This window comes from Magallana gigas, chromosome 2, assembly GCF_963853765.1.
Source record: "Magallana gigas chromosome 2, xbMagGiga1.1, whole genome shotgun sequence".
Taxonomy (NCBI): domain Eukaryota; kingdom Metazoa; phylum Mollusca; class Bivalvia; order Ostreida; family Ostreidae; genus Magallana; species Magallana gigas.
The window spans coordinates 42,174,017-42,195,150 of record NC_088854.1 but is presented as its reverse complement, the minus strand read 5'-3'; the positions used below and the strand labels follow the sequence as shown (position 1 = coordinate 42,195,150).

At 32.4% G+C, this 21,134-nt stretch overlaps 1 protein-coding gene across 1 annotated transcript; it reads right to left on the bottom strand.

Annotated features, from left to right (window-relative positions):
* Nucleotides 1–342: 342 nt before the first annotated feature.
* LOC136269518 (uncharacterized) lies at nt 343–10,941 on the bottom strand. The gene is made up of 6 exons (XM_034445156.2): nt 10,798–10,941; nt 3,423–4,949; nt 2,958–3,191; nt 2,155–2,373; nt 1,481–1,668; nt 343–1,361 (listed from the first exon to the last, which is right to left on the bottom strand). Exons 2-5 carry the CDS (start codon nt 4,530–4,532, stop codon nt 1,483–1,485), a joined length of 1,749 nt encoding a protein of 582 aa, XP_034301047.2. The 5' UTR covers nt 4,533–4,949; nt 10,798–10,941; the 3' UTR covers nt 343–1,361; nt 1,481–1,482.
* Between the last annotated feature and the right edge of the window lie 10,193 nt (nt 10,942–21,134).

The window sequence follows — 21,134 nt, the reverse complement described above, 5'->3', positions numbered from 1 at the left end:
TTTGATCATCCTTATTGAATTTGAAGTTCAATTCATTTACAAGAAATCGTAATAATATTCAATGAACGAGTACAAACAGCGAGTTTGTGTAGTGAAAAGCAGTCGAATTCATTGACAATGCACTTTTTTCCGGAAATGAGCTATAAAAAAGGAGCACACTTTTAAAATAACATTTATCAAGATAGCGAAATGGTTGTGGCAATTTTTTAACTATTATAATCTCTTTAAATTTAAGACCTCCGTATAAAGATAATAGAGGATGCTCAATTCTAAACTTTATAACTTTTGATTTTTTTCTTTTTCCAAATAAAAAACGTTTGAAAAATAAAAAAAAACCGTAAGTTTCAATTATCATTTAATAGTTAGAACAATATCTTTAACAAATATAAACAAGAGGACACATTAAAAACGCCAAAATGCATTGAACAGACAAATAAAATTCAATAACATAACATATCAGTCGGGTAAGGAGTAGCCACTGGGCATCCATCTTCGCTAGCCTAAATTTACGATTCATTCTGCTCCTTTTCAACCCTTGGCAGATTCAGTCGACAAAATTTAAACTTGCGCAACGGTTTCTGATTGGCTGCGAAGTCTGGCGACTGCAGTAAATCTACTAATTGGCGGTTTAGTTCGTTGTGTTTTTATACAAACTTAAGGTAAAATACAATCATTGTTACAAGTTTTACGCGATAAATGAATAGAATGCGATATACAATGACAAATATATGGGATTTTATTTCAAATTAATCACATTTTACCCTTTTTTCACGACCATTTCTTCCAATACCTCTTAGATGAAAAATACATATTTTAGCTGCTCCAGTTAAACTCAATGACTAGACGGCGCTAGGCTATTTATGATAACATTGGCTAAATCTCTCCAGGGTTGTAGAGGAGCAGAGGGGATCGTAAATCCTTGGCTAGCACAGATGCTCAGCATCCTTCTTTTGTATTGTTATTTGTATAACATTTGAAAATTAAACTTAAACTAAATTGTTTTGTCTGTATGTACAACCAAGTCGGTTATATGAGAATAAAAATCAATCGTGGCTTACTGAAAATTTCAGTCAAGTTGAACATGAAGCTAGCAACATTTATCATTTCATTATAAAAATTGAAACGTTACAAATATGAGCTATTATATTTGAGACACAATTACTTGGCAACATTCGGGAAACGACTCTTTATCAGTCTTAAGCATTTTTGCCATATATATATATATATATATATATATATATATATATATATATATATATATATATATATATATATATATATATATATATATATACTTAAAATTTTTACAATGATATAAGATAAAAAATTCAAGCATCGTCCTGAGAAGTTAACTTCTTAACCTACAACAAATCATAATCCTTTAAAAACAACTGTAATTTAAACCTAAACATATTTCATGAAATATTTTATTCCAGCTTATCATATTCCTTAAATTTCTAACTGCAAACAGTATATTTACATTCACTGCTGATCTTCTGTGGACAATGCTGTTAAGAGATTCTCCAACTCCTTCCTTGCATTGTCTATGTTTTGTTGGTTTTCCGCCACTATGGTAACGTTTCCCGCCGTGATACAACCCTTGGTCAGTGAGATGAGTGCTGATGTGGAGTCTCGACAAAAACGATTCCTGTATTCTCGTTGGTAAGTCTTTGAAGATATGAATTTATCAGTTTAACTTTTTTATTATGATAAGTAAACAATGCATTTGGTCAATTCTCCTAAGAGTAATGATAATCCTCAGTGTATACATGTATGTACAATAGTTATATGTCTTCTGTATCTCTATTACGCAGAAAATATGCGCAAGGAGTTCGTTTCTAGTCTACTCCGCTCAAATATTCACTAAGGAATATTATAACTCTATCCTGTTATTAGACTTGAATGTATTCGATTTGGTTTAAACATTTGGCTTGTCGTGTACAATTGATTGGTAGCTAAAAAAAATTTGAATTGAGGACGTTTTGAAGCGGAAAAAGACATAAGAGGTTATTATATATAGTTCTTTTGAATACGGAATGAATGTTAAAAATTAAAAGATGCTACTTTGTCATTTTCTATATGCATTGCTATAGAATTCGTGGGCGTGCAGTACATAGATACAATTTCAAGTAAAAAATAATTGCATAACAATACCTCTCTAACGTCTTGACGAGCACCTTCGAAGAGAACTATGTCAATTTTCTTCACCAGCAGATTGGTATCAGAGAACTCTATGATGGCATCAAATAGTCCCTTTGCTGACTCAGCCCCGGAATAGTTGTAAACCCCGGTACCTAGGGCCGGGAAAGACAACGATGTAAAGCCATCTCTCGCTGCTTTCTCCAAGCACATCTTGGCGATCTTTCGTACCTCCTTTTTTAATTTTTGATCCAGAATATGAAAAAAAACGTAAAGATTTACTTGCAAATGATAATAAGAATAAAATTGACTGAATTTGATTTAGAAAAAATGTTGCTTTAACGACAAAACTCATCGCATTTGTGAGTACACTTCAAACAAACTAGTTATTATTGAAATGGAGATAATCTAAGGGTCCCAAGAAAATAAAGCGCCGTATCCTGAAAAACAATTGCTTTGAGGATGACTCTGCTTCGACTCTAACATTTGTCTTAGTTTTTCACAGGTATGACCTTTGACCTTTTGACCTAAAAATTGGTTCAAGTTAAAAGCAAAAAGCAATCACGAATCGAATTATGAGGCAAATTGTGTCAAAGGGAAAATACAATACATATGCTTTGGACAAAAATTCTACCTTAACCCTTAACCTAGACACTGGGTTCAAAGTTACTACATACTTTTTACCCGCAGACACTCTTTCTATAGAGTACAAGTCTGATCGGGCCACGTGGTATTGAACATATAGTCTGAACAAGTGATGTTGGACGGATGGAGTGAGAAAAAAAAGATTGATTTCTAATATGGTGGGCACAAATTACCTCCTCTTGGCTGGTTGGTGTCTTGTCAAAACAAGCATGATACACAGCTTTGCATCGGAGATTTCCACCACCTTCAGTTACAGCAATATGACCATACTCCATTCTGCCGCTTGTTTTCTGTACAAGTTTGTTTTGGAAGTATGTGCCTCCTTTCTCAAATATTGCTTTAGCAACCGTTGATGGTCTGGCACAAAAATTGGTATCCGTATGCACTGAGTTCACTATTACATCAACCTACATTATAAAACTTTAGTTTGAAGATAATTAGAGAAATAACGAATTAACATTACACTCATTAGACATTGTTTCTTTCATATAATTAATGAGACATTAAATGCCATCATTTAAATTGACAGAGAGTACATAAATTCAAAACAATTTTGTCGAAGTTAAAATGTCTTTAAAAACAGACGTATAATAAAAATCATAACGTGAAAAAAATAAAAATAAAAATAAGTGACTTACATCTTCTTCTGCTATGTTGCCATTTTTCATGATGATCTTACAATGGCTCTTCACATTAATGACACATCGCGTCTTTTTCCCTATTTCTTGAAGTCTTTGCTTAGTCGCTGGATTCGATAATTGATTAATAACTGCCTCCGATGATGCTGTAAATGTTGTCCTGTAGATTTTTTTATCATCTATTGTGCTTTCCAACATTGCTTGACACGAGTTAATACCAATGTCTGTTCCTCGTAGATGAACCCCGTCGTCCTTTAGAGATATAGACACCATTTCATCTTTTTTTGATTCCAACATTTCCATTATTTCTTCTTTTTTCACACTTAAACACAATTCTTTGATATCGTCTGCACATTTCCATTCAACTATTTTGAGCTTTATTTTTTCATTTAGAAAATCTTCTAAAGAGCTTTCTACCTGCTCTCTGACCCCTGGTAAACAGGTGGCTACCAAATCATTGCCAAAGACTGACACAATGACTTTCTTCCTAGTGTTATTTCTAAGAAGAGGATATTTCTTATTCACCCATTCATCTGAAAGGAAAATTGTCCTCTCCAAATCGCAGAGTGTTCGTTTGATTTCAACAAACAAGGCATTTTCCAGATAGCTTTTGAAACTGTCTACTCTTTGTGTCTCTGATGCAACATACAGTATATCTTTAACAACCAGATATGAGCAATTTCTCCTTTTGAGTTCACAATGAATATGATCATTAACTCTTTTTTCTAGAAACAACAAACGTTCATTGTTATTGAGCTGTCTACTCAAGAAATGTTTGTCATACTTCTCAAGGCGTCCCCGAACTTCTCGCTTAGCATTCACGACATCCTCTTTAAGCCCCCTGAATCTGGCACTGCAAATGCCATTTTTCTCTAAACAGGTCTTGTCTTCTAATTCGAAATCAACGGAAAACTTCCTCTTGATTTGAAAATGTGTGATATTTAAGTACAGAAACTGCTCCTCGTCTAGATTCATTGAATCTGTAATCACTTCATCGTGCAGAACAGAAGTCAAAATACCGTCTCTAAAACAGGCGATATCCTCATCGTGTCCAACGACTGACATCTTATCTTCAGAAAAAAAAAATAGAAACCTTGTTTCCTGACCCATCTAGGAATTTTTTAAATTTTAAATCGGCACAAGAAAATCGTGTGTCGTCAAGACTATAGTCATACTTTTTAAATTGTTCTTGGCAATACTTTTGTGTGATCCTGTACATTTCTTCTAACTTTTCATTTTCAAGTGTGCCTTCTTCAACATGAATGCGCACACCGCTGACATTGTTTGAAATCTTTTCCAATCGTAGTTTTAAATTTTTGAGATTGACGTTTAATGCTTCGAGACATTCGTCGTTCGATAAAACATGCGACAGTACTTTAGAATCAAGACCCGCTTCTTCAACATTTTTGCTTTGAAGCCGTCCATCTTGATGGTACTCTATCGTGGAGATCGGGTGAGACTTGCAAGATGGTGGGTTTTTCAGTGAGGTCAAATGCGATTCAGAGGAACTAACTCTACTCTTGTAGCCTACAATACAATAGCATCAGAAAAAATAGATCACAAATATCTGAGAACACTCGAAACCCACTCCATCTTAATTAAGCTAGAAAAAAATTATATAAAATATTTTTGTTAGCTTTCATTAACCGAAATTTACGTAAGTTTATCAAGAATCTTGTTGGTCTGTCTGTTAAGTTTTTATTTTTATGGCTTCTCTTCAAAACATCTTATTTGTATTAACTGAACAGAACACAAAAAACGCTTTGTTCAAGACTCCCAAGTTTGTACAAATGTACAAATATAAGTTCAGAAACTTTTCCAGCAGGAATATAAAGTGTATATAGTGTATAAAATACTAGTATAGTAGAGTGATTGATGATTTTCCTCTCAAAAACCCATAAGCCAGGAATATGTAAACCTTTATCAAAGCTATCTAATTTAAAATTAACGCAGGGTCGTTTAAACAATGTTTACAGGTCAAAAACGAGATTTTTAAAAAGTTCATGAAATATGACATATAAAACATATAAATATAACATGAAACAAGAGGCCCATGGGGCCACATCGCTCACCTGAGCGATGTTTACATGGGTTTACATGGGTGTTCAAAGGATAGTGTGCCTTATGGCGCCTCGGTAGAAAAAAAAAAAGAATAAGGTAACAATTAAGTATTCAAATTTTTCACTTATTTTCCTACACTTAATCTTTCACATTGTACCTTGATGAAATACCATTTTTACCAAAAACAAGATCCTATGCAAGATATAAAACTAAATTTTTGAAAGGGGTACACTGTTAACTTTTAATTCCCTTTATTTAAGTGCTGCCCTCTCACTTTATAAAGCGATCAAATTATATATGAGAGCATGCGTATAGGTACATTTTTGTCTTCAACTACTAGCTAGTTATTGTATTTTATTTAAAAAATTCCTGTATGTGAAAGAAGAAAATTGTACCTCAATGTGCTTAAATTAAAAAGCATTAAAAAGTTTAATTGGTCTTCCGCATTATAAACCATTGTTGTTTACCAGGCGTGAGCTCGTGTGACGTTTTATAACCTTACTCAAAAATGAAAAATGTTGTCATGTAATACATGTACCGGTATGTAAAAGAGCTATTATAATCTATATAGGCGTCAGAACGTGGGAGGTGTCCCCACCACACACTTTTTTGCAAAGTTAGACATAGTACTAGTCGTACTCAAAATCCTTTTTTTTTTGGCTTGTCAAGATTTTTGTGATATGGTCTAGCCCCCCTCTCAAATTGCTTCCGACTGCAGTGTATTGACAGGCATATCACTCTTTTTTACCAAGGCTCACCCTTTATTTTCATCTTTATTGAAAATCAACGTTAACAAAATGGCTACAAATCAAGATGATTTTCTGCTGTAATATTTTCTAAAGAATAGCGATAATACATTTATCCCCGTAACAGTAATGTTATACACTCTTTTAAAGAGGTTGTTTTTATTTGTGTTTGAAAAACCATCAAAGTTGGTGTAGTTTTCATATAATTCATCATATAAGGAGGAGGCCCCAGAAAGTAGCATGTCATCCTTTTAGTATTCCTGTACAGGTATTTAACGTTGAGCGAGACATTTCTAGTGATCAATCAAAATTTCAGCGTCAATCGTAGAATTATAAGCAAGATACAGAGCTCACAATTCTGCTAGGTTTGAATCAATTTTTCGTTCACAAGAGTTTATTATATTCAACATACATGTAAGATTTTTAAACTTGGTATTTCCTATTCAGAATTTAAAATGTAAATGAACAAAAGCATGGCCTCAGTTCTGTGAGCAAAGCGCTGTGTCTTTCTTATAATTTGAATCTTGACAGTCAGATACGGTAAGTAAAGAAAAAATTGTAAACAATTAAAAAAGAAGAAACATGAACTAAAACAAAGAAAGAGCACCATTTATATATATATATATATATATATATATATATATATATATATATATATATATATATATATATATATATATATATATATATTTATATATATATAGGATATCTATATTGTGTGATTTTATATTTGCTTTATCCAACGAGTTGAAATGGTGTATATATTCGCGAGGCTTGCCGAGCGAATATAACCATTTCAACGAGTTGGATAAAGCAAAATTAATATAAAATCACACAATTATAGATGTTCTATTTATCTCATACAATTTGATTTATATTTTGAAGCTTTTGAGACAGTCCCTTGTGTGACCCAAATTGTTTTTTTTTCCACAGATTAAAAACGATGATGCACCGTTGTGTTATGCGGCTATAGTGTGACCTTGCGCAATACAATTTAGTACGTCATTCCTGAGATAAATATAACTGTTTTAATGTAAAGTTTCACTGAAATAAGCCTTAAAATAATTTTTTAGCTCTAGATAATTTTTCTTAGAGCTTATTCGCTTGATTAAATGGAAATTCCGATTAGAAGACTTGAATAATCAAGTTTGTTGACATACATAAAGTTGCGAATGCTCGTTAGTTTGAATTGACTCGAACGAGGAACAGTTGTTGATGCATGATGTTTAATAAAACAAACACTAGGCTAGCCTTATGATTCAAAATTGAAAATAGTGAATAAGGATGCTTACTTGTGGTGGAATAAAAGTCTCATGAAAAATTATTTCGGTAAGTGCTTGTATATAAACAAAACCAGAGCGCTCTGTTATCATCGCGTCGTCAGGATGAACTCCTTGATAATTAACGTAATTTGTAGTTTTATAAACTTCACAAAGCAAATTGAAAGTTGGAAGTGGGCTAAATTTATCAAAAATCTTGACAAACAAGAAAAAAGGGTCTTGTGGTTACGGTTATGAATTACTTTGCAAAAAAGGTGTGGGGGGGGGGGGGCAACCCCCCCCCCCCCCCCCTCACAATACCCCCCCGGTTCCGACGCCTATGCTACGCAGTTATGTGTTTTCCTTCATATTTGTAATTTAAATCTTTGACAAAATCAATTTTATATTAATTTTTGTAGTAGATATAATTATGTTGAAAGTACTAGCAAATCTTCGAAAATAAGTCACTGAAGCGTTGAAGCGAGGGACTGTGTCAAAAGTAGTTCCGACCGGAAGTATTTGATATAGCATCACCCGTGTGATATAGCAAAGGTTAATCACACGGGTAATATACACCACAGGTATGAGATATATATATATATATATATATAGATATAGATATAGATATATATATATATATATATATATATAGCAGCGAAAACAATCTCCGTTTAGACTGAAAATGCCAAGCATCTTAACAAAACACGTTGTATTCATCAACCATTACGTAGAGATCGTACCAAATTACCAACAGAATGTATAGTATTTATAATATGATAATTATGTTGTAAGTGCATCAGATTTTGCTCCTTTTACGCAGGTTACCAATCAGCTGTCTGATTTACCGAAGTCTATATTTGATTCGATACGTACAAATTCCAAAATACAGGCGACAGTTACCATCAAGTTAAAAAGCTAACGAAAATGAAACGAAAATCAAAACAATCTAAAACCACTGTCACAAGTGACAATGTCAACGCATTGAAAGATTTAACCTCAATTTACTTCACGAAATCGGCACAAATATATTTTGCATGTTTCAAGTATCCCTTCGCACGTAAACTGTTGCACAACAAGCAAATTCATCTTTGTCAGTTTGACCCGTTTGCCATTCGTCAACATTCAAACATGGCTGCTTCAAACAATGAACTTTTGTTTTTGATATGTAATACCGAACCCGAAGTTATAAACTGATTGACCGCGATTATCTCTTTATTTTCGTAAATTTCTCAAATGTAAAACAGAATTAGCCCATAATTTTTGCAATTTAATATTTTGCTTTCCATAAGAATCATTTTTGCTAAATTGCGTTGAATTTGACTCAGTAGTTCTTGAGAAGAAGATTTTTTAAAATGCACCCCCCTTTTTCTACAGTTCTGAGGTTTTCCCCATTTTAAATAAATATGGGTCTTTTATTTCTGCAATTCATAATCACCTTACCATAGGGATGCTTTGTACCAAATTTGGTTGAAATTGGCCAAGTGGTTTTAGATAAGAAGTTTAAAATGTGAAAAGTTTACAGACGGACGGACAGACAGACAGACGGACAGACGGACGACGGACAAGCTCAGGCGAACTAAAAACAAAAAAACAAATAAAAAAAATCTTTAAACTATATTGTGACTACAACCTATGGAATAATTATATTTGATCATGAAGCAAGCAAATATACTTTGTTTTTAGAATCTTTTAAACATTAACGAAGGCCATTTAAAAAGTTTTGTTCTAGGTGCAATAAAAAAGGGTAAAAAGTCATACCACCTGTTTGTGATTACACTGTGTTACCTGTGTGCAAATATTTTGTGTAGCATCGTTATTTGGAATGAAATCTATAAGTATGTCTTATATGAAAAAAATCTGTTGGCCTAAAACGGGTTCAAATTTTAACAAAGACATTTTAAGGTAAAAGGTATCAGTAATGTGATTGTTGGTTTGAGAATATGAATCTAAACTTAAATTTAATCTTAATCGATGATTTGGTCCTCTGTGATCCGAAACGGCCAAAATAGGTTACCTGCTTAAACATGTATTTACATGCAAAGAATATAAAAAAAAATACAAACAGAAAATCCCATTTGAATTGTGGATTTCATAATTTAAGGAATTAGGCAATGCTAAAAACAACAGTTGGAGATGATTCTTTCAGATACGAGGGTTGTTAGGAAATTATTGAGACAACTTGAATATATCCCTTACTTAGCGACGAAGTTTGGTGAAAATTGGCATTAACACTGACGAAACCCCAAAAAGTAATTAAACAAAGTATTATTTTAAAAATGTTTAATATTTTGTTAACAACGGTAGATAAACAAGTCAGTGGCTGGGATATCCGGTGCAGGCATGAAATCTGAGATTGAAAAACTTAAATATCTTCTTTCTAAGTGTCCGTAGACTTACAGTTAGTGATAAAAGAAATCAAATTAAATATGTTAATTTTGCTATGATTTGAGATAACTTTTGATCAAGTTTCACTAATGTTCGAGATGAAATACGGATATGGTACAAATATATTTACCAGACAATAGAAATCTGACAACGACTTTACCTTGAATTTTGACGTCAAGGCGGCGCTGCGAATTTACATCAAATTGGTGAAAATTTTAAAAGAAGACTTTTTAAGGCCTCGCAATTGCTTAAGCAATAATTATACAATGACAAAAGATAAAGAGCTTCAGTTCATCATATTTTTTCACTAATTGTTTAACTAGAATTAAGACAAAGGGACTAAATATCAAGTACTTTTTACACATTAACTGTTGTCAACAGTTCTTAAATATGTACAAAATGACTACAGGAGATTTTCACAATAATTTGACTTTCAAGTAAAAGTAACTCGAATTGTTTTACACAAAAAATCAAGAATGAGAGAAAATGTAAAGATGACACTTGGAAATGAAAACAAAAAATGAGATATAAGAATAATCATTATTTCCGTTCGTTTGTAAGGTGTTTAAAACACAGGAGCAATGAGAAGCGTTAAAATGACGTTGCGAAAAGTTATGACTGATATACATGTATAGTTAAAAAGGCAACATATTTACCCCATTTTCAAACGCGAAAATAAAAGAAAAAGTGTATACAGTACTTTGCATTTGGTTAAATTAACCCATTATGGTATTGATTGAGTTTGTATAGTCATCATCTTCACCAAAAAAGTATTTTTACCCATTTGGAATTTTTATTAACAATACTTTACTTTCGTTTTGGTTCTGATAATCACTCAATCAAATATACTAATCTGATATTTGATCTTAAACCATTTAGTAGAGACAAATGAAAACGACAAAATATAAAATAACTAATGCAAACCACTTTCACTGAAGGAAACGACATCCATGGTTTCTCTGGAAGCCATTTTACCATTACACCTCTGCAGATTAGCATCTAAGCATGCGTATGTCCAAATTAAAGGACAGTCTCGTGGTATCATATCAAGTCGTACCCCTACGGATTCGTGTCCCTGACTGCACTTGTTATCCAATTTGATAACATAATTTAGTATAATTATACAAATATATTTGTACTTCCTTGCCATGTGATATGTTGTAGCAACAGGCCGTTTGATACCTGTTAATATCTAAAGGAAATGAAATAAAGTGAACAAAGGGTTATAATTATCATGTCGATGCTTTATCGCTAAATGACTCGTGTACTAAAATAAACAATAAAAAATGCGAGTATGTAATTCCTATGTACTGTGGCACTGATTTCGTATATATATTTGTTTCAAATGAAACCATCAAGTTGACGCACTTATAATCAGATTACAATTAAGATTGGAAGTTAAAAAAACCGGAGAAATTGTTTTGCAATTCTTTTATTTACTAAAAAATACTTCATAAAACCAACCTTTATTACAATTTAATACAAAAATTCTAAAACGATTTGATGTTAAAATAAAAAAAGAAAAAAGAAATTCAGTATAAGTTTAAAGTTCTGCATTTTGAGGGTGTCTATTTCATCTAGACTATTCTGTAGAGTCAAAATTTGCAAGACTTGATAGATGCTACGTTTTATAGTGTTTTATGTTGTTGACAAAAGCACCTCAAATATTTAACTAAATTTTCAAAAGTATTATAATAAAACTGCAAAATGAATATACTGTTAGAGGCATGTGGCAAGATGTATATTTTAATTTATCATTAGTGAGTCGTGATTATCTTTAACAACGCCATTTCTGAAACATACCTCTTGGTACGAACCGTGCATGAGTCCACTCCTATCCGATTTGTCAATAGATTTTATCATTGGTTCATTCTCCTCTCTGCAACTCTTCTACTTGTTACCCAATGTCTTTATTGTTTTCTTAATCATTCTTTTTTATTTCTGGCGTGCATGCTCACGATGATTAACTTTTGTTCATAATCTAAGCACGTGTTTTTGTAACTGCTGACCACTCAATGCCAAAGGTTCATTAACGCGGTCTGAAATAAAAAAAATTGATGTAAAACATTAGGTTAGCAATCAATTTTTCCAACCAGCAAAAATGTTGATTGTATTAAGAAATTCAAATTGTATATGTTTATACATTTAGCTAAACAAAAGCTATGGATAATTGAACAAATGAGTAGAAAAGAAACACTACGTTATCAAATACATGTAAATCCTTACATAAAAGTCAGGGCTATATTTTGTCTAATAAGAACAGTAATTCTGTCATTTTTTTTCCAACCAACATTCATTTCGTATACTCTAATGTACAAAATGTATATCATAGGTAAAATACTCTGCTAGGGTTTTTTTTCGGAAGGGGAATTTCGTGCAGTACCATGTATAAAGCATTTAAAAGACACATTAGTTAAATTACAAAGGCGGGTACAAAGCTGAACTTTATTTATTTGACAACAATCGATAAACAAGTCGTACAACTTATATTAGTATCTTTCGTTGGCACGGATGTTAGCGCGAGAGTATCATTGATGTGGGAGGGAACCGGATTACCCGAGAAAACCCTCGTGCCCGAGTGGGCGACCACCATATACCCTTTCACAACCACTGTCGAACAACCATTGCCGATCACAGGGATCAAACTCCGGTCGCAGACGTGATAATTTAGCAAGTACATTCACCCCTGCGAATGTTAATGTCATTCAAATTTTAGACCACGTGGTTTTATTTTGCCCTTTCAGTTTCGCAGTAAAAATCGTACCTCGTGTATATAGTCTATTTCACAGTATCTAGGTTCGTGTAGTCAAATGTAAAATCTAGAAGTTTATTGATTTTAAACTTAATGTTCATTAATTGGTGAATAAAATGTGTTCTAAAAATAGATGTGACTATACAAAAATTAGTTTTTGTTTGCTGTTGCAACAACTATCATGCTTAAAAGAGATCCCTCCTAAGGATTAATTTTCGATCCGCGTCTGGCCTAGTAATAACATCAATAGTGAAACAGACTATTTTATTTTATACAGAATGTTCCTTGAAAATGGCTCGATATACTAAGTTTTTGAATACGCTAATATATGTACCAATTGTATAATTTCAGTAAAATGCTCTGCAGTTTTACAGAGTTGCAGTAATGTGAACTATAATTTATTCAGCATCTTTTGATAAAACAATGTAAGTTTTATATTCAAAAAAAGATAGTCGTCCAGTTTTTGGTGTTTTTTTTTTTAGAATTTAACTCATCATTTAATGACAGATACTGTAAAGTAACTGTCTTAAGAGCTTTCTCTGCGTGCTCTTTACTAAATGTTACAATGAATATTGTTGTTCACTGAAAATTAGCATATTAATCTGACTTTGTTAAAGTTGTAACGTGATTTGGTGGTTGCAAAGGTTGTCACGTGGTTCGCGGATCGGTGGTTATTGGTTGTTAAGGTTGTCACGTGGTTGTTAGGTTGTTGCATGGTTCGGTGGCATGTACAGCAGGTACTTGTCAACTGCTTGCGTATATTAGTAAATTAAAGTGTGCATAAGTATGAAAACAAAATCAGTGGAAAGAGTCAGATGTTTTGTGAGCATCATTTTTATTTGAGATGGTTATTGTCTTTATAAGGTATAAATGTTTTATATTATTCGGATGAAATAAGTGAGAAATTGATAGAGGCTTGTAAAAAAGGAAAGGAGCGCCCTTCACTTTTCTTGTAAATAAATAAAAAGATTACGTTTTTTAGCTAAATGTTTCACTATTTTATGTTACAGTGTAAAATGAAAAATATTTGTAGTGAAGAATTGATATACGCAAAGAAGATAGGGTAAAAAGATGGCGCAACTGCCCATTTGGTTTAGTCGTACAACAAAATTTCAAATTTAACATTTTTTTCAATTAAATATATTTGATATGTTATAATACAAGTTTACAAAAGGGTGATTTCTAACTATATTCAGTTTGAAATATTTAAAAAAAACGATAAGAAAAAAAATATCCTAAAGTTTTGGTGGTATCGAACCTAAAACATAAAAACCCAAGTTCTATAAAGTTACCTAATGTCTGGTGCTCTAACCACTAGGCCATTTCATTCACAACAAAGTGTGTTGTTTAAATGTTATATGAGACGTTGGCCACGAATTTACGGACTTGTATTATTTTTCTAATATGTTCATTTGTTGGGCTACAAAATGACATTTTTGAAGTATAGTGGGTCATCTCTCCACATTTTTGTTGATTAAAATCGATGTAAATTCCATTTAACAGCATCAAGACTATGAAAAAATATGGAGCTCAGACCCACTCTATTTAAGAAAAGGCATTGAAGTTATAAAAATGACAATATTTCGAGGTTTTGACACGCATACGCCAGTTTAAATCAACCTATTACAAGTATTTTAAATATTTAAGGGTTAACAACCGATGTTACGTTAAATATACATTGTTTTTTAATTATTTTTTAAGAAAAATGATCAGATTTAATGATATTTTAATTTTGCAGTATCTAATCATTCCTCATATGGGCATTTTACATGCCTTATTCACCCATCTTCTTTATAAGATTGGAGCTCATTCTTTACAGATTCCCTCCCTTCCTTCTTACATGTGTATTAGGAGTTTGAGGTTTTGTAAGTGTACGGTTTCGCTTGTGAAGATGACTTGAGGTAGTTTTATGCAAGCTCCCCATTTGAAAAATAATGTTATGTTAAATAAATGTTATGTGTCATTTAAACACTGAATGTTTATTTTTGGATGTCGTCGATCCTGTTGCACACCAAGAGATGTAGACAAATTGAATACCGCGCCTTATCACCGCTTGGTGTGTTACAGGACCGACGACATCCAAAAATAAGCATTTCACTGCTTTTATTTATATTCATACTGATGTCTTTTTTATGGAATATATGTGTTTTGTCGCTGTGAACCATAATATACGCTCTCAGTCAGAGATATGAAACATACATATAACAGCCATATTAACATATTATTTAGTTAGCTACCGCGACCAAAAATATAGTGCCAGAAACTTTGTGTAGAAAAATCTTTTTTTAATAAAGGAGTAGAAATAATTTAATGATTATTTTTCAAAAGTAAAAATCAAATTGGTTATGTAAGATTGAAAGTTTCATTTAATCTTACAAAAAAATATACTCAAAACATGTGAAGAGGTTTTTATTTGTGCTCATGGCGCATGAATTAAAGAGTGAAGGTTGCAGATTTCCAATTCAAAGATAAGGGAAAATATACACTGAATGTAACTTTCTAATGCAAACATAAGGGGAAATATAGACTGAATGTAAATATAAGTTCAACCAAGTTTTCTATCCAACAATTGAATATTCTAAAGATGGTTTTACTGTATCTGAGATCATAGTTATTTGAACGTCGACTTGTTTGTAATGAAAACTGGCGGGATCTACATGCTGTTTTACATGAAAATCGTTGTTGATTTTCCATTATTAGAGTGTCGCCTTTTTATTTTAAAAAAAAGCGTCTAGCAACCCATTTTATATGGTAAACAAATGTAATTTCATTATCACTGTTTTATATTGAAAAACAAATACCAATATGGCGTTCCAAATATAACGTAGAACGATTTTAACAAGAGCTTGGACTTTGGGTAGTTGAGTCAAACGGCAATGTGACGTAGGCCTGTCTATTTCATTGCAGGCCACTCGGCCATGGCTCTTTGAAATCAACAAGATTTGTTTGGATTTTGAGCGAAGACTACGCAATCGGTGTATATTTCCCTTTAAACCAGCGTCATTTTAACTTGTTTTGACGCAAGAAATAGATGGTCACATCCTACTGAAAGTCCAAGGTCTTGTTTTAAAATGGTTCTAATTATTTTTTTGTCACGTCAATATTGGCATTTGTTTTACAATATCAAAAACTGACTTTTAGTGTGTGAGTCTAGAGAAGTCAATTCTTAGTTCTGATTATATATGAATTAAAAAGTGAAGGTTGCAGATTTCCAATTTAAAGATAAGGGGAAATATACACTGAATGTAACTTTCTAATGCAAACATAAGGGGATATATAGACTAAATGTAAATATAAGTTCAACCATGTTTTCTATCCAACATTTGAATATTCTAAAGATGGTTTTACTGTATCTGAGATCATAGTTATTTGAACGTCGACTTGTTTGTAATGAAAAATGGCGGGATCTACATGCTGTTTTACATGAAAATCGTTGTTGATTTTCCATTATTAGAGTGTCGCCTTTTTATTTTAAAAAAAAGCGTCTAGCAACCCATTTTATATGGTAAACAAATGTAATTTCATTATCACTGTTTTATATTGAAAAACAAATACCAATATGGCGTTCCAAATATAACGTAGAACGATTTTAACAAGAGCTTGGACTTTGGGTAGTTGAGTCAAACGGCAATGTGACGTAGGCCTGTCTATTTCATTGCAGGCCACTCGGCCATGGCTCTTTGAAATCAACAAGATTTGTTTGGATTTTGAGCGAAGACTACGCAATCGGTGTATATTTCCCTTTAAACCAGCGTCATTTTAACTTGTTTTGACGCAAGAAATAGATGGTCACATCCTACTGAAAGTCCAAGGTCTTGTTTTAAAATGGTTCTAATTATTTTTTTGTCACGTCAATATTGGCATTTGTTTTACAATATCAAAAACTGACTTTTAGTGTGTGAGTCTAGAGAAGTCAATTCTTAGTTCTGATTATATATGAATTAAAAAGTGAAGGTTGCAGATTTCCAATTTAAAGATAAGGGGAAATATACACTGAATGTAACTTTCTAATGCAAACATAAGGGGATATATAGACTAAATGTAAATATAAGTTCAACCATGTTTTCTATCCAACATTTGAATATTCTAAAGATGGTTTTACTGTATCTGAGATCATAGTTATTTGAACGTCGACTTGTTTGTAATGAAAAATGGCGGGATCTACATGCTGTTTTACATGAAAATCGTTGTTGATTTTCCATTATTAGAGTGTCGCCTTTTTATTTTGAAAAAAAAAAGCGTCTAGCAACCCATTTTATATGGTAAACAAATGTAATTTCATTATCACTGTTTTATATTGAAAAACAAATACCAATATGGCGTTCCAAATATAACGTAGAACGATTTTAACAAGAGCTTGGACTTTGGGTAGTTGAGTCAAACGGCAATGTGACGTAGGCCTGTCTATTTCATTGTAGGCCACTCGGCCATGGCTCTTTGAAATCAACAAGATTTGTCTGGATTTTGAGTGAAGACTACGCAATCGGTGTATATTTCCCTTTAAACCAGCGTCATTTTAACTTGTTTTGACGCAAGAAATAGGTGGTCACATCCTACTGAAAGTCCAAGGTCTTGTTTTAAAATGGTTCTAATTATTTTCTTGTCACGTCAATATTGGCATTTGTTTTACAATATCAAAAACTGACTTTTAGTGTGTGAGTCTAAAGAAGTCAATTCTTAGTTCTGATTATATATGAATTAAAAAGTGAAGGTTGCAGATTTCCAATTCAAAGATAAGGGGAAATATACACTGAATGTAACTTTCTAATGCAAACATAAGGGGATATATAGACTGAATGTAAATATAAGTTCAACCATGTTTTCTATCCAACATTTGAATATTCTAAAGATGGTTTTACTGTATCTGAGATCATAGTTATTTGAATGACGACTTGTTTGTAATGAAAAATGGCGGGATCTACATGCTGTTTTACATGAAAATCGTTGTTGATTTTCCATTATTAGAGTGTCGCCTTTTTATTTTGAAAAAAAAAAGCGTCTAGCAACCCATTTTATATGGTAAACAAATGTAATTTCATTATCACTGTTTTATATTGAAAAACAAATACCAATATGGCGTTCCAAATATAACGTAGAACGATTTTAACAAGAGCTTGGACTTTGGGTAGTTGAGTCAAACGGCAATGTGACGTAGGCCTGTCTATTTCATTGTAGGCCACTCGGCCATGGCTCTTTGAAATCAACAAGATTTGTCTGGATTTTGAGCGAAGACTACGCAATCGGTGTATATTTCCCTTTAAACCAGCGTCATTTTAACTTGTTTTGACGCAAGAAATAGATGGTCACATCCTACTGAAAGTCCAAGGTCTTGTTTTAAAATGGTTCTAATTATTTTCTTGTCACGTCAATATTGGCATTTGTTTTACAATATCAAAAACTGACTTTTAGTGTGTGAGTCTAGAGAAGTAAATTCTTATTTCTGATTATATATGAATAGCACCAACTGTTAGGCGCAAAAGCATACTGCAGAGTCATTCTATTTCTGAGGAGAGGTGGGGAATTCGTAGAAATTTAATACATTGTCCTATGTTTTCTCTAATGATGATTCTCTGAGAAAACATCAATGCAGTACGGTTTTCTATCCTATTTAGGATTGAATATCATCATGTCCATGTATGAATTTTGATTCCGATATCGATTCATCATTTTTTTAAAAATCAAAACAATATTTATTGTATCTTAAGACGATTGTAAGATGTAAAATACAATGCATTTGGGGCATTGGCACCCCCAAACCCTCTCATTCTCATCCAACTCATTCTCAACTATTGTGAAGATAACAAAAAAGTTGAGTCCGATACACACGTTTTTCATGTTTCTATCTTATTATATTATAATGATTTTTCCCACTATCATAGGATTTAAAATATGGTAAAGATAAAAAAAAATTTTTTATAAGTATATTATAGAGAAAGGAATGTTGATTTTTTTGAGGGGTAATAAAACATCATGTAAAATAACTAATCAAAAACATAGTATGCTCGTCTTTTTTTAATATCTGTTAAGAACGCGTTGTGATGACAATGTGCGAAACTTTCGATTAATACATATTGATACGAAAGCCCATTGAGCTCATTTTCATAGGTAAAACAAAAATATTTTTTTCGCGAATAAACGCGAAACTTTCGCGAATAAACGCGTTACTTTTGCGATATAACGCGAAACTTTCGCGAATAAACGCGTTACTTTCGCGAATAAATGCGAAACGTCCTCGAATAAACGCGAAACTTAAATATAAACATTGGCATTTCATACAAGAACCCCTATGAAGAACAATGACTGAAAACAAACATATTAATTTTAGATAAAACAAAATAGTCTTATCATATAAAGATGTAAATGAATCAGATTACAAATTGATATAAATTCAAACTTAGGAAATCTTTAAAATCTTAGTACTGATTTTCAAATAACATTATGCATCGCGCTTTTCACATTCTCATGGGCGCTGTATTGTAGAAAATGAGGTATAACATATGTTGATTATAACAATTTTAATTCGAATTAAAAGTTTTCTTAAGTATCATTTTAGAATTGAAAGGATATCATTGTTCAAAATGTTAAATCGCTGCGCCATAAATTAACGTCTAGTTCATTTTAATATCAGAAAGATAAGTCAAGCTGTGAATTGAAATTTTTAAGCTATTGTTGAAATCTAGATGATGTAAATTCATCGTCTAAATTTATCACAAATGTCACTTGAAAATCAGTACTAAGATTTTAAAGGTTTCCGACTGTTGAATTTATATTGATTTTATAAGAAAAAGATAATCAACGAATGCCTGTTCAAACACAGGATCGGCGAATAATTAAAAATGATGCTCTAACTTATTTTCTGCTTGGAACATATAACAACTAGAAATGTTATGAAATTTTTTCAGATTTATTAGTATCTATAGGTAATTTGTTCTCATAAATCAACGGAACACGAATGATATAATAATAATGAATAATAAGTATTTCATGATTTGAAACTAAAAGTATTTGCAATTGTTTTCAATCACTTTTCTTAATAACAGTTCTTATATAAAATGATATTATTTATATAATGGTTTTGCGTCAATTCGCGAAAGTTACGCGTTAATTCGCAAAAGTTTCGCGTTTATTCGCGAAACTAACGCGTAAAATCCCGTCAGTTACGCGTTATATCGCGAAAGTTTCGCGTTTATTCGCGAAAATTACGCGTTATATCGCGAAAGTTTCGCGTATATTCGCGAAAGTTACGCGTTTATTCGCGAAACTTACGCGTTATATCACGAGAGTTTCGCGTTTATTCGCGAAAAAATATTTTCTTACCTACGAAAATGAGCTCAATGGGCTTTCGTATATTGAAGACGCTTATTAATCTCAAGAAAAAAAGATAGTTACAGGAGTTACCTTTCTTGTAATCCCGAGCCATGTAGACTTCCTAATGAACAGAGTGATCCAATCAATATATTACAAATCGGTGGCGCTAAGAAAAATATAAAAATACAAAAGGAAAGAAAATGTCTAGTCAACTTACTGTTTTGCGCATATTTCACATTTTCTCATACTTGTATTTTACAGCTAGTCGACTTTTATTTAAAAAAAAAAAAAACAAGGTGACACATGCACCAAAAAGAGCACTGATTTCCTTTTTGTGTGTGTCCAAAAAATGAAATTTTTGGAAGATCTCATGAGAACAAATGAGAAGCACTATTGATATGATTTGCATATTAGAACATATGTAAATAAAGTTTCTTTGTCTGCGTCAATTATTTTCAATTATAAGGAGTTGGGGGGGGGGGGGTAAACTTAACGGAAGTGTTTGTGGAATTTAGACGATATCAGAATGCTTACAGGATCGATAATATACTTACATCACCTTTTTTTCTCTAAAAAATCCGATTGTGGTCAAATAACCACTGACAAAGTCTAACTACGAGTGTTACAAATTACAATACTTTCAAGTCTGCCTACAGACGGCTTATATTTCAATGTTCAGTTAATAAAGTCACAAGGCTTATTGAAATAACTTTACAAGATTACGTCACATTATTAAATGTGACTTCTTTGTTCTTTTGATGTTAACGATTTTGTGATCGATAGGAATTTTGGCTATAGTAGTGAAAACATGGGGGGGGGGGGGGGGGGGGTATTGGCTTCAACTTTTAACTGCATTTCTGTAAACCTTGGCTGCTTTAGTTGCCTATAATCATTAAAAGAGCTTAAAATAGGTTTAACTTAGTGTATTGACAAACCTGCTAGATTTTTTAAAATTAGCTGTTCCTTCGATGCGATATCCATATAGAGAGTATCGATCATATATATACATGTATGCAAGTACTTATACTCACTTTTATAGGGGAGACGCGAAAAACAATTAGAGAAATGTGTTAACATATAAAACATCAAAATGTGTCTTTTATGAGTGTTTCAAAGAGGCATGAATGTAGCGATCATTGCAAGACAGTTACATAACGTGCTATCGCGGGCCACGGGATCGTGTACTTTTTAGGAATGCCCG